At 43.7% G+C, this 14,508-nt stretch overlaps 1 protein-coding gene across 1 annotated transcript in view; it reads right to left on the reverse strand.

Annotated features, from left to right (window-relative positions):
* Nucleotides 1–242: 242 nt before the first annotated feature.
* LOC114587914 (lysozyme C-like) overlaps nt 243–14,508 on the reverse strand; it is a 32,048-nt gene continuing 17,782 nt past the window's right edge. Inside the window, exons 3-4 of the mRNA XM_028712784.2 lie at nt 1,600–1,675; nt 243–460 (exon numbers count right to left, since the gene is read on the reverse strand). Coding sequence (XP_028568617.1) covers nt 319–460; nt 1,600–1,675 — 218 coding nt within the window. The 3' untranslated portion in view covers nt 243–318. The remainder of the gene's footprint in view (nt 461–1,599; nt 1,676–14,508) is intronic.

A 14,508-nucleotide genomic window follows, 5' to 3' on the forward strand; every position in this document is an offset into this window, starting at 1 on the left:
CCTTCTTAGGCATGGAGGCAAAATTATCCCACCTAGGATGCTGCAGCTCCAATTGTGAGGAAAAAATACAAGTAGCTGGATGGAATCTATTTTGATTAATAATGGCCTCGATCTTATTCACAAAGCACTGGAAACCACAGAGGCTTCCATCTTTAGAAGAATAGCGAAGATGTGAGGTCAAGCTGTGCTAGACATCCTTAGCATAAAAACCCGAGTTTACAAAGACGAAAGAAGTCATCAAGCACTTTTATCATTGATTGGCTTTTATTTATTTTTGGAAGACTTAAAACACAATGAAAGAATTCCCAGTTAGTTTTTTTAATTAAAATGTATGTGGACTTCCTTTTTCTTCCCGTACAATACTAAGTTTTTGAACCAGGACTGATATTCCAAAAAATAAGAACATGAGAGATGCAGAATGCTGAGGGCTCCTCTGCTGCAGTTTACTTGATAATGTGTCCTAAAGGCACAGAAAAAGAGGGGAGGGGTTGCACATCAGCATTCTTTATGAGCAGGATGTGGCCAATGTACACACGGGAACATTACAAACAAGAAAAGAATATTGATGACGCAGTAAAAACTGGGCTGTGAACTTTTCAGTGCTGCAGCACAAAACTAGAGGTAGAACAATAAATTGGGACATGCTCCCCACATGCAGGCATGCTGCCTCTGATACTGTAGTTGTCATGACTAGTAGCCATTGACAGTCCTCTTATCTTCTGTGGGCCAGCCCTGATGTAAAACCATAAATCAGGGCAGGTCCAGGCTTGTCCTAGCAGAACAAAACACATTGGGGGCGATTTGTGAGTGCCTGGTGATGTGAAAGGTGAATTTAGCAGAATAATAACCTCAAATTATTATTATCTCCCCAAAGCTTGAACCTACTGACTGGATAGTATGCTAAAACTCACTGAGGGAAATTTATATTTTGCACTCAGAACTAAAACTCTGCAAAGGTAATAAGAAAGAAGGCAGGTGCAAGAGATTTAATAGCAAAGAAATGAGTATCCATATTTATTTTCTACTTAGCAAAATAATTGTCACAAGCCTCACAGTGGGATCAGGCTTGGGTTGGCAGGATCTGACACCGAGGAGGGAGGAAACACAGGGGGAAAGGAAGCCTGGGCTGGAGGAACACCCTGACTTCAGCTGACTTTTCCTCACTTACATGGAGGAGCCTTTGCCCGTGTATTTTGGACATGAGGCCGGGCAATAAACACCCTCATCTTGCATGAGCAGCACCTATTCCAAAACAAACTACCCTGTATGGAAATGCCCTTAATATTCATCATGTATCGTATTTCGTCAACCCTTTTCATAACAGAATGACCCAAAGGAACTTCTATGTGTTGGTGTACCTTCCTTAAGCATATGAGGATTTTGAAGTCAAAAGATTGCAGATTTACTTTATCATGAAATATCTTGCATATATCTCTTAAAACTATATTTACTTACTACAAAAAGAATGATTTGTGTCTCTTACTTTCATCCCTTAATAAAGGGCCTTTAAAAACAGTTTTTTTTTTCTGCTTTGACTTGATTACATCATTTTCCCCCAGTTGCTCATTCTGATAAAGCAGGAAAGCTGATGTCACTCACCAATACTCCAGCCCTTTCTCGGTGATAACCTTCTTAAGGCACCTTACATCATCTGCAATATCATCATCGAGGAGATCTGTAGAGGAGAATGATGAAGACAAGTTAACCAAGACCAAACCTGAGCCCAGATATAGATCCCAACTGAGGCCTTAAAGGCACAAGAAATGTATCTCTGGTGATAGGGGGTCATAGACATTCAGTGATTCAGAGAAAGCTCTTGGTAGGCTTATCTCCTCCCAGTTTGTTTCCTCCTGGTTGACATGATAAGGCATGATGCTTCATAATAACAATGAACATAACCTCCAACATGTTGAGCCCCCAAACCAGGCTGTGTTTCTTCCTGGCCGTGCTCCCACATGAGTAACATCACCTGCACGAGATCACAGAACCCAAAAGACTCATTTTTTCCAGTGCTGTGCTCTCCTGGCATGCAAAAACATGTGTGTCATGGTGCTGCAAGAGATTGTGGCCCCGAAAAAGTGCTTTTTTCAGGATGATATTGCAGCACTCAAAATGGCCGCCATGCTCGTGCGAAAAAACGGGATGTCCTGGGACACTTGCAAGGTATGAACAAATATCATAAGAATGACAAACAGATTAATATGCAGTAAGAAACCACCCTGCATGTCAACAAGCATAGGGGCCCTCTAGGGTGGTCAACAACCTTTTTCAGCCATGGGCTGGTCCACCATCCCTCAGACCATCTGGTGGGCCAGACTATATTTTTTTGGGGGGGGGGATGAACGAATTCCTATGCCCCACAAATACCCTAGAGATGCATTTTAAATAAAAGCACACATTCTACTCATGTAAAAACACGCTGATTGCTGGACTGTCCGCGGGCTTAGGTTGCCTACCCCTATTCTAGAGGACAATTCTCTTACTTGAAGATGTTCTCTATTTGAGGGCAGTGGCGTAGGAAGGTCAGGTGGTACCCGGTGCGGAAAATTTCTTGTCACCCCCACCCCACATTGATTTATTTTATTTTTATTTTCCCTGTAAAAATGGTTTGACTTTATTTCATATTTTCTTACAAAGGAATGTTGCTCCCTTCCAAGGCCTTTTCCAACTGGCCCAGGGGGTGGGGCCCAGGCCCTCACACTCCCAGCTACAAAAGTGCAGAGTTGTTCTGCTATTGTTTTCCTGTTCCAAGTGTCTAATGTGTTTTAAAATGTCCTTAAGCAGTCGGTGGCACTTTAAGTTGTTTCTTCTCCTCCCCCCCCCCTTTGCTCTGTTGGGGTGGGTGGGATGGATATCTGGTTGGGGATTAATTTTCATCTGATTCCCTGGTGGCCCGCTGGAATGTGGAGTTAACTAGGGCTATCGACTCTGTCTCCCAAGCACCCTCTGCAGTCCATGGAGCCCGGACAGCCCTGTGGTTTCCCCCAGGGATGAGGGCAAGGAAACAATTGCTGAGACGACTAGAGCGCCGGTGGCAGAGAACTCATTCTGAACCGGACCAGACACGGGTTAGAGCTCAACGTCGAGCGTACCAAGCGGCGATAGCCACGGCGAAGAAGACTTTCTTCACTGCCTCTATTGCATCTGCAGAAAATAGTAGCAGGAGACTCTTTTAGGTGGTCCACAATTTAACAGAACCACCTTTACCACCGGGGCCTTGTAAAGACCCCAAGATCTCCTGCAACGATTTTGCAAAGTTTTTTGCAGATAAAATCACTCATATTCAGAAGGAGCTAGATACCACCGTGGGAGCAGGGCTGGGGCGGGAGAGTGCTAGAGCCCTGTCTGGTCAAGTTGCATGGAATCAATTTCAATCCGTTACCCCCGAGGATGTGGACAGGCTGCTTGGACGCGTGAAACCAACCACCTGTCTCCTTGATCCTTGTCCATCCTGGCTAATAAAAGCAAGCCGGGAAGGGCTGGGCGATGGGCTCTGCAGGGTGGTGAATGCTTCCCTCTGTGAGGGAGCTTTCCCAGACCCGCTGAAAGAGGCGGTCATTAAACCGCTTCTTAAAAAAAACATCTTTAGACCCAGCCAATATGGCCAACTATCGCCCAGTCTCAAATATTCCATTCTTGGGAAGGTGATTGAGAGGGTGGATGCTGAACAACTCCAGGCACGCCTGGAGAATGCAGACCATTTGGATCCCTTCCAATCGGGATTCAGGCTTCACCATGGGACTGAAACTGCCTTGGTCGTGCTGGTCAATGATCTCCGGTGGGCTATGGACAAAGGTGAAAGCTGTTTTCTAGTTCTGCTGGATCTCTCAGTGGCTTTTGTTACAATCAATCATAACATCCTTCTGGACCATCTAGAGGGCACTGTTATTACAGTGGTTCCACTCTTTCCTCCAGGCAGTGTCCAGAAAAGGGGGGGGGATGAGTGTTCAGACCCCGGGGCCATCATTTGTGGGGTGCCTCAGGGTTCTGTCCTCTCCCCCATGCTTTTTAACATCTACATGATGCCGCTGGGAGAGACCATCAGGGGGTTTGGGCTGGGTGTCCAACAATATGCAGATGATACCCAGCTCTACCTCTCTTTCAAATCAGAACCAGTGAAGGCGGTGAAGGTCCTGTGTGAATGTCTAGAGGCGGTTGGAGGATGGATGGCGGCTAATGGATTGAGGTTGAATCCTGACAAAACAGAAGTACTGTTTTTGGGGTACAGGGGGCGGGCTGGTATGGACGACTCCCTGGTCCTGAATGGGGTAACTGTGCCTCTGAAGGACCAGGTGCACAGCCTGGGAGTCATTTTGGACTCACAGCTCTCCATGGAGACGCAGGTCAATTCTGTGTCCAGGGCAGCTGTTTACCAGCTCCATCTGGTACACAGGCTGAGACCCTACCTGCCCACGGACTGTCTCACCAGAGTGTTGCAAGCGCTAGTTATCTCCCGCTTGGACTACTGCAATGCGCTCTACGTGACGCTACCTACCTTTAAAGGTTACCCAGAAACTGCAATTAATCCAAAATGTGGCAGCTAAACTCCCATTTGGTCGCCCGGTAATGGCAGATGGGAGCTCTTTTGGCTGAAAAAGCCCCAGCGCAGTGAAGCAAGGAGAGACCGCAAAAGCGACGCGTTCCCCTGGGGAAAACCTCAGATCGGGCATTCTGAGGACCTGGTGATCCGGTGGGTGCCTTCTGGCGACTCCCCCACTCCCCGGTAAACTCGTAGGAGCCCCAAGAGCGAGTGGGGTCGGAGACGCGGCACAGCGGAAACGACTGCTTCCTTCACAGCGCGAAGCTCCGAGTCTGGGGTTCGTGAGCGGCCAATTCCTTAAAAAAAAAAGGACTTAAAATTTGGAACTGTAAGTAAAGGATAAAGTTTAAATTTGATCAAGATTAGCAGGGGAAAGGGGATTTAAAAACGGAGGTCGATCCCTTTCGTTGAACTAAAGTAGAGTCGGTAAACGAGGACCGAAGCCTCAATAGTAAAAAGACTATCTGAAGAAGTGTGCATGCACACGAAAGCTCATACCAAGAACTGACTTAGTTGGTCTTTAAGGTGCTACTGGAAGGAATTTTTTTGTTAGTAAAAAGACTGTTTGAAAGTTTGCAAGTCAAATCTAATGCCCCCCTTCTGCAGGGGGAAGGGGGGGAATTACTTTAAGTTTTAAAAACCCTGAGAGACTGTGATTAAAGTAAAGAAGCTCCTTCATTCTGCTGCGGACCCCCGGGATGGAAAGGCTAGACTCCATTGTGACATCACAATGGAAGGTGAAACATTTGATTTTCGTTTCCATTGACTCTGTTATTTTGTATCCTGCTGCTGTCTGGACACATTTTAAAGTAGCTAAAAGTATCTGTTACCTCCAGGAATCTCCAGGATTGTCTGTTAAATTCCAAAAGGGACTTGGAAATTTTCTTTTACAGCCTGGCTTTTAACAACAAGGAACAGGGGGGCTGCGGGCTGCCTGGGCTGGCACCTGTGGGACTGGTGGTGGGAATCTGTTTTTCTCTCTCACTCCACTAAACTGTGGGACTGAACTTGAAATTCTTGAGTGCTGACTAACCAGATAAGGGAACTGGAAGACATGGCTCTAAAAGTGCAGCCTTTGAGGAATCAGTAATGAAAATCAGAGACAATACAAATCGTAATACAGAGGGTATAGAAAAATTGAATAAAAAGTTTGAAGATTTAAGTGTTGAACTGAAAGAGGCGAAGAATGAGATTACAACACATGAGACAAGGTTGGCACAGCTTGAGACAGTTAGAGTTTTAGATTTGGAATGAATACAATATGAAAATTCAAATTTTATTGCATTTCTTCAGATGAAGGAATGGGAATCTCATCTAAGATTGAGAGGGGTCCCTCAATTGGAAGAAGAGCCACTCAAGGAGTGTTTGACGGACCATTTTGTGGTGTGGTGGGACTTGAAAAAGGAAGAAGTTGAACTGTGGATAGAAAAAGCCTATAGGTTTGGCCCCCAAAAGGATTCAAAAACAACTTATGACTGCATAGTGGTCTTCAAGACCAAGGAACAAAGAGATATCATTTTGGGACTGCAAAAAAGTTTTAAAAATTCAGGATAAACCCATTCTCCTTTTCAAAGAGATTCCTAGACACTTCTTGAACCTGAGATCCAATTTCACAGAGTTGGCAACATCTTGAGGAGGAAAAATATCTTCTTCAGGTGGGAATTCCCAGAGGGTCTTTCCTTCAAATTTGGAGGAAGAAAGCAAAGAATTAAGACTGTTGGAGAGAAGGACAGATTTCTGCAAAAGTACTCGGTGGAACTTGGACTGGAAAGCCTGCAGCTGCCAGGGGTAGGAGCGGTGACCCCTTAATCTAACATCATGGCTTTGAGAATTTATTCTTGGAATGTTAATGGCTTAATCTCCTCAGAAAAGGAGACATGTTTACTATGTTTTGGAAAAGCAGAATTTGTAATTTGTTTACAGGAAACACACATTACACGGCTACATAGAAAAATTTTATCAAATAAAAAACTCGATCAAGAATTTATTTCTTCAGATAAAGTGGAAAAAAGAGGAGTGGTTTTCTATATCAAAGAAAATTGGAACCTAAAATTGATATTTAAAGAGGAGGGGGGAAGATACATTCCAGTGGAAATTACAGCACAAGTTGAAAAATATTTGTTACTGGGAATCTATGCAGCAAATCAGAATTCTTAAAAAACTTGGAAACAAGTCTTTTGGAACACTTGGATTACAAATTAAATTTAATGGGAGATTTGAATGGAGTGGCATCTACCTTAATGGACAGAGCTCGGAGGCAGAAAATATTAAATGCTGGCAGACTACCTAAAACTTTCTTTGAAATAACTGACAAATTCGACCTGTCAGACATATGGAGAGTTAGAAATCCAACTGAAAAAGACTTCACATTCTATTCAGATGCTGGGACGCCAGCAAAGCAGTAATGAGAGGATTTCTCATTCAACAAAATTCAATTAGGAGAAAGATACAGAATGAGAAAAAAGATAAAATTCTGGAACAACTAAAAGATCCTTAGAGGCAATCCAAAGAATTTGCAGACACAAAAGGAAATCAAAGCCTTACAGACTCAATACTCACAAATTATTAATCAAGAAATAGAATGGAAACTAAAGAGGATGAGACAAAGGAACTTTGAACCTGCAAATATATTTGGGAAACTTTTACCTTGGCAATTAAAAAAGAGGCAAAAACAAAGTACTATCACAATTATTGTGACAGAAGGAAAGTCTGTGGAGAACCCTGTGGCAAAAGTAAAAAGTAGAGACATCACCACAGTTCAAGAAGGACACTGACAAACTGGAATGTGTCCAGAGGAGGGCAACCAAAATGGTCAAAGGCCTGGAAACGATGCCTTATGAGGAACAACTAAGGGAGCTGGGCATGTTTAGCCTGGAGAAGAGGAGGTTAAGGGGTGATATGATAGCCATGTTCAAATATATAAAAGGATGTCATATAGAGGAGGGAGAAAGGTTGTTTTCTGCTGCTCCAGAGAAGAGGACACGGAGCAATGGATCCAAACTACAAGAAAGAAGATTCCACCTAAACATTAGGAACTTTCTAAATCCCTCTTAATTTCTGACCAGCATTTTTCATAGTTGTCCTTAAATAAACTCAAATTCTTAGCTGTAATGTTTACCCCTAGGTATTTCACTTTTTAGACCACATTTAAACCTGTCTCTTTCTGAAACCTTTCCGATTCCGATGATGTCAAATTCTTTTCCAATACCTTGGTTTTCTGCTTATTTAATTTGAACCCTGCCACCCGACCAAACTCATAAATCAAATGTAATACCCTTTTCGTACTAGATTCTGGCTCCTGTAATGTCAAAACTAGGTCATCTGCAAAAGCTTTCAGTTTGTACTGTTTGGCTCCGACCTGAATTCCTTCAACCAACTGGTCCCCTCGAATCATGTTCAAGAGCACTTCCAGGACCGAAATAAACAACAAAGGGGAAATAGGGCAACCTTGTCGTGTTCCTTTCTCAATTTTGAACTCTTCTGTCACCACATTATTGACTATCAATTTAGCCTTTTGTTCTGAGTAGATTGCCTCTATACCATTTTCAAACCCCCGTCCCACTCCCATCCCTTCCATTTTTCTTCATAAACCTCCATGAGATATTGTCAAAGGCCTTCTCCACATCTATAAATATTAACACTGCTTTTGTATTAATGTTTGTTTGTAAAAGTTCCAGAATATCAATAATGTTCCTTGTGTTGGTAAACAACTGTCTACCTGGGAGAAAGCCTGCCTGATCCTTATGGATCACTTCATTTAGCACTTTTTAAAATCTACTTGCTAAAATGTCTGCAAAGATTTTGTAATCCACATTTAGGAGGGAGATGGGACGGTAGTTCTTAAGCTGTGTCTTTTCAGTTTCTGATTTAGGTATCAATGTGATGAAGGCTTCTTTCCACGTGTCCGGTGCTCTTTCCCCCTCCATAATCTCATTGCAAACCTCCAATAAAGGATGCATCAAAAAGTCTTTCAGTATCTTGTAGTATTTGGAGGTAAGCCCATCTGGCCCTGGAGATTTGCCCAATTGCATATTCTGACTGGCTCCTTCAATCTCTTGTTGTGTTATTTTATGATTCAGGATTGTCCTATTATCTTGAGACAATTTTGGTAGTCCATGCATCCTCAAAAATTGGTTCATCTCAGTCTCATTCTGCGGCCCTTGAGTATATAGTTGTTTAAGGTATTTCTGGAAGCACTTTCTAATCTCCGCCGGGTTTTGGACGTTTCTCCCATCAATCTCTAAGTTTGTGACCGTGTTCAATTTCTGTCTTTTTTTCAACTGCCATGCCAGCAGTTTCCCACATTTATTTGCCGATTCGAATGACCTTTGTTTCATTAACTTAATTTTCCACTCCACTTCTTGGTTTATCAATTTAGAATATTGTCCTTGGTAAAGTTTAATTTCTCTCAAAATCTCCAATGACTTCGGTCTCGATCTTAACTTCTTCTCACAGTCCTTAATTTTCTCCAGAATCCTGTCTTTTTTCTCATTTTGTGCTCTTTTCTTTATGGTATTTTGTTGTATCAAAAACCCCCTCATAACTGCTTTACTTGCATCCCAGATTACTCTTTTTTCCATTGTAGTGTTCAAATTTATTTCAAAATAGTCCTTCAAAACTTTTTGGGCCTTTTTGGTAATCTCCTGATCTCTAAACAGGTTGTCATTCATCTTCCATCTAAAGGAACCAGTTGGCATTAGTCTCATGTCCATCTTTACTGCATTATGGTCGGAGCAAGTCTTTGGGCAGATTTCCACCTTTCTTATCTTAGGTGCCAGCCCTCTAGTTATCCATATTTGGTCGATTCTTGTCCATGTCAGTTGGGCTTCAGAAAAGAATGTTCCCTCTCTTTCTAGGGGGTTCTTTGTCCTCCAGATGTCAATCAAGTCCATATTGTCAGTTAGTTCAAAAAAGGTTTTAGGCAGTCTGCCGTCTTTTTTTCACATTTTGACTGTGTGACTTATCCATGTTTGTTGATACCACTCCATTCATATCTCCCATCATAATGATGTTGTTATAGTCCATATAGTCCAGTATTGTCTCATGCAGTTTCTTGTAAAATTCTGATTTCCCCTCATTTGGTGCGTAAATTCCTAATATTAAAAACTTTTCACCTTGAGCTTGGATCTCAATTGCCAGAATTCTTCCTTGCTCATCTTTGAATAAAAATTTTGGTGCTAGGCTCTCCTTTGCATAAATCACCACTCCTCTTTTTTTAACTCGATCCGATGAAATAAATTCTTGGCCTAATCTCTTGTTTATTAACACTTTCCTGTGAAGCCTAGTCACATGTGGCTGATTAGCTGCTCTCTCTGGGCAAAGGTCAGAGGGGGCAGGGCTTCTGTTGAGGTAGGTGATTAGCTGTGGGAGGAGCTTATCAGAGCTTTACGGCGCGCGCAGTTTGATCCATATTTTAGATTTAGGGGAGCTAGTCTCAAACATTTGTTGGGGGAGACCTAGGTTTTTTGGGAGGGATTTATTTGTCCTGTCTCCACACTTTTTATGATAGAGGACCACTGTAGTCACCCCCAACGACACGTTCCCAAGATGGAGGGTGAGGGAACAGCTGCAGTCGCCTGTGGTTCCTGCGCAATGTTTGCCATCTTGCCAAAGGTTGCAGGCAGCTTTACCTGCAGCAATTGCATGTTGATTGCCCTCTTAAAAGACAAAGTCCAGCAACTGGAGGAACGTGTAGCTACGCTCCAAAGAATTAGAGAGCTGGAACTCTTCTTGGGAGCAACAGAGCACACCGTCTCCACCAAGGAAGAGACAGGGGACTCCCCTGAGAAGGTGGCTAGTTCACCAACACAGGAGCCAGATATATGGAGAAACGTGACTCAAAGAAGTAGGAGGCCCAGGGTTCGCTCTGATTGTTTAGAAATACGCAATCGCTTTGAGGTCCTTTCCCCTAGCATGGAAGACGAAGAGCAGACTCCATTTGAGGATCTCTCCCTCATTACAGTCGATCAGGTATATGAAGACGAGGAGCAAAGGCATTCCTCTGGGAATGTCCAGGCGACCTTAGAACCGACAGCTCACAGAAGAACCCCGACCAGACCTAAGAGGAGGCGTGTAGTGGTGATAGGGGATTCCCTACTGAGGGGAACAGAAGCAGTGATCTGTGGGCCTGACAAGATGTCTCGGGAAGTGTGCTGTCTCCCCGGGGCTAAGATCCAAGATGTAACTGAACGATTGCAAGGAATCATAAAACCCACTGACAAATACCCCTTCCTCTTGGTTCATGTGGGAACCAATGACACTGCAAGCAATAGCCTCCAGAAGATCAAAAGAGATTACGAGGCTCTGGGCAGGAAATTGAAGCAATTAAATGCACAAATTGTCATCTCATCTGTCCTCCCAGTTGAACGACGTGGCCCAGGGAGAGAGGGAAAAATAGTGGAAGTGAACAACTGGCTTCGCAAATGGTGCAAACAGGAACGGTTTGGATTCTTAGATCACGGAATGCAGTTTCTTGAAGATGGACTTCTGGCAAGCGATGGGCTGCACCTCACAACGGTTGGGAGGAATGTTTTTGCAAAAAATCTCAGAAACCTCATCAGGAGGGCTTTAAACTGACTAATGTGGGGGAGGGAGACAGTGCTCCTGAAGGTAGGAGTCTATCAATTGATGAAGATGATCATCCAAATGTCATAGACCGAATGGAGCAAAGAGCATGCAGACCTAGTGGTGGGAGGAGAAAATCCTTAAATAAGAGACACGGGGGAATGATTAATGGACTTCAATGTCTGTACACTAATGCGCAAAGCATGGGAAATAAACAAGATGAGCTTGAGCTCCTGGTACAGCAAACTAAATATGACATAATAGGAATCACTGAAACCTGGTGGGATAAATCCCACGATTGGAATGTAATAATGGAGGGATACAATCTATTTCAAAGAAACAGACCAGACAAGAAAGGAGGAGGAGTGGCGTTATATGTCAGGGATGTGTATACCTGTGAAGAGATCCAAGATTTAGAACCTCAAAGCCAAAGTGAGAGCATTTGGGTCAAAATTAAGGGAGAGAAGAATAACAGTGACCTCATTGTGGGAGTTTACTATAGATCCCCAAGCCAAACGGAGGACATAGATGATGCCTTCCTGGAACAGATGGCCAAGCATGCAAAAGGAAGGGAGATAGTAGTAATGGGGGACTTCAATTACCCGGATATTTGTTGGATGTCAAACTCAGCCAAGAGCATAAGGTCAAACAGATTCCTCACTGCCCTTGCAGACAACTTCATTGTCCAGAAAGTGGGAGAAGCAACAAGAGGAACAGCCATTTTAGATCTGGTCCTAACCAATGTTGATGACCTGGTTAGTGGGGTAGAAGTGGAAGGATCATTAGGCGCGAGTGATCATGCTCTTCTGAAGTTTACTATACAGCGGAAAGGAGCAGCCAAGCATACTAGGACTCAATTTCTCGACTTTAAGAAAGCCGACTTCATAAAGCTTAGGGAAGTGCTGGGTGAGATCCCATGGACAGTAATACTAAAAGGAAAGGGAGTTCAAGATGGCTGGGAGTTTGTTAAGAGGGAGATAGTAAAAGCACAACTTCAGGCAATACCAATGAGACGGAAACATGGAAGGTGCCTAAAGAAGCCAGGGTGGCTATCTAAAGAACTTTTAACTGAGTTAAGATTAAAAAAGGATGTGTACAAAAAATGGAAAAGGGGGGAAACCACCAAAGAGGAATTCAAACAAATAGCCAGCACGTGTAGACACAAAGTCAGAAAAGCTAAAGCACAAAATGAACTCAGGCTTGCTAGAGAGGTTAAAAGCAACAAAAAAGGCTTTTATGGGTATGTTCGTAGCAAAAGGAAGAACAAAGAAACCGTGGGGTCACTCAGAGGAGAAGATGGTGAAATGCAAACAGGGGACACAGAAAGGGCTGAACTCCTCAATGCCTTCTTTGCCTCAGTCTTCTCCGATAAAGAAAACAATGCCCGACCTGAAGAATTTGGAGCAAATGATTCAGCAGAGGAAACACAGCCCAGAATAACTAAGGAGATAGTACAAGAATACTTGGCTAGTCTAGATGTATTCAAGTCTCCAGGGCCAGATGAACTGCATCCAAGAGTATTAAAAGAACTGGCAGATGTGATTTCAGAACCACTGGCAGTCATCTTTGAGAATTCCTGGAGAACAGGCGAAGTCCCGGCAGACTGGAGGAGGGCAAATGTTGTCCCTATTTTCAAAAAGGGGAAAAGAGAGGACCCAAATAATTACCGCCCAGTCAGTCTGACATCAATACCAGGGAAGATTCTGGAGCAGATCATTAAGCAAACAGTCTGTGAGCACCTAGAAAGGAATGCTGTGATCACCAATAGTCAGCATGGATTTCTGAAAAATAAGTCATGTCAGACTAACCTGATCTCGTTTTTTGACAGAATTACAAGCCTGGTAGATGAAGGGAACGCAGTGGATGTAGTCTACCTTGATTTCAGCAAGGCATTTGACAAGGTGCCCCATGATATTCTTGTAAAGAAGCTGGTAAAATGCGGTCTTGACTATGCTACCACTCAGTGGATTTGTAACTGGCTGACTGACCGAACCCAAAGGGTGCTCATCAATGGTTCCTCTTCATCCTGGAGAAGAGTGACTAGTGGGGTGCCACAGGGTTCTGTCTTGGGCCCGGACTTATTCAACATCTTTATCAACGACTTGGATGATGGACTCAAGGGCATCCTGATCAAATTTGCAGATGACACCAAACTGGGAGGGGTGGCTAACACCCCAGAGGACAGGATCACACTTCAAAACGACCTTGACAGATTAGAGAACTGGGCCAAAACAAACAAGATGAACTTTAACAGGGAGAAATGTAAAGTATTGCACTTGGGCAAAAAAAATGAGAGGCACAAATACAAGATGGGTGACACCTGGCTTGAGAGCAGTACATGTGAAAAGGATCTAGGAGTCTTGGTTGACCACAAACTTGACATGAGCCAACAGTGTGACGCGGCAGCTAAAAAAGCCAATGCAATTCTGGGCCTCATCAATAGGAGTATAGCATCTAGATCAAGGGAAGTAATAGTGCCACTGTATTCTGCTCTGGTCAGACCTCACCTGGAGTACTGTGTCCAGTTCTGGGCACCACAGTTCAAGAAGGACACTGACAAACTGGAACGTGTCCAGAGGAGGGCAACCAAAATGGTCAAAGGCCTGGAAATGATGCCTTATGAGGAACGGCTAAGGGAGCTGGGCATGTTTAGCCTGGAGAAGAGGAGGTTAAGGGGTGATATGATAGCCATGTTCAAATATATAAAAGGATGTCACATAGAGGAGGGAGAAAGGCTGTTTTCTGCTGCTCCAGAGAAGCGGACACGGAGCAATGGATCCAAACTACAAGAAAGAAGATTCCACCTAAACATTAGGAAGAACTTCCTGACAGTAAGAGCTGTTCGACAGTGGAATTTGCTGCCAAGGAGTGTGGTGGAGTCTCCTTCTTTGGAGGTCTTTAAGCAGAGGCTTGACAACCATATGTCAGGAGTGCTCTGATGGTGTTTCCTGCTTGGCAGGGGGTTGGACTCGATGGCCCTTGTGGTCTCTTCCAACTCTATGATTCTATGATTCTATGATTCTATGATTCTATGTGTTTCTTGCAGGCAAATAATGTCCAATTGTTCTTTCTTCAGGATATGAATTCCCCCCCCCTTTTTTCCGGGGAATTACAGCCATTAATATTCCAACTAAGAAGTTGCAGAGACATCCTGGACGAGTATGTTATTCGTTTGTTGGTAGTGGTGGTGGTACTTTCTCTTTCTCCTGATCCTCAGGTCTCACAGGTGTAGGTGCAGGCGGTGGCCCAAGTCCTGGCGGTCTTTCAATCCCCTTCTGAAGATCCTCTCCGTAAGCACTCAGAAACTTTTCTTTGTCGTCGGCTGTTTTAATTCTCACTTTCTTCCCTCTGAATGTAAATGATAATCCCTGGGGGAATTCCCACCTGAAGGCAATTAAATTGCT

The sequence above is a fragment of the Podarcis muralis genome, chromosome 17, assembly GCF_964188315.1.
Source record: "Podarcis muralis chromosome 17, rPodMur119.hap1.1, whole genome shotgun sequence".
In the NCBI taxonomy this organism is placed as follows: domain Eukaryota; kingdom Metazoa; phylum Chordata; class Lepidosauria; order Squamata; family Lacertidae; genus Podarcis; species Podarcis muralis.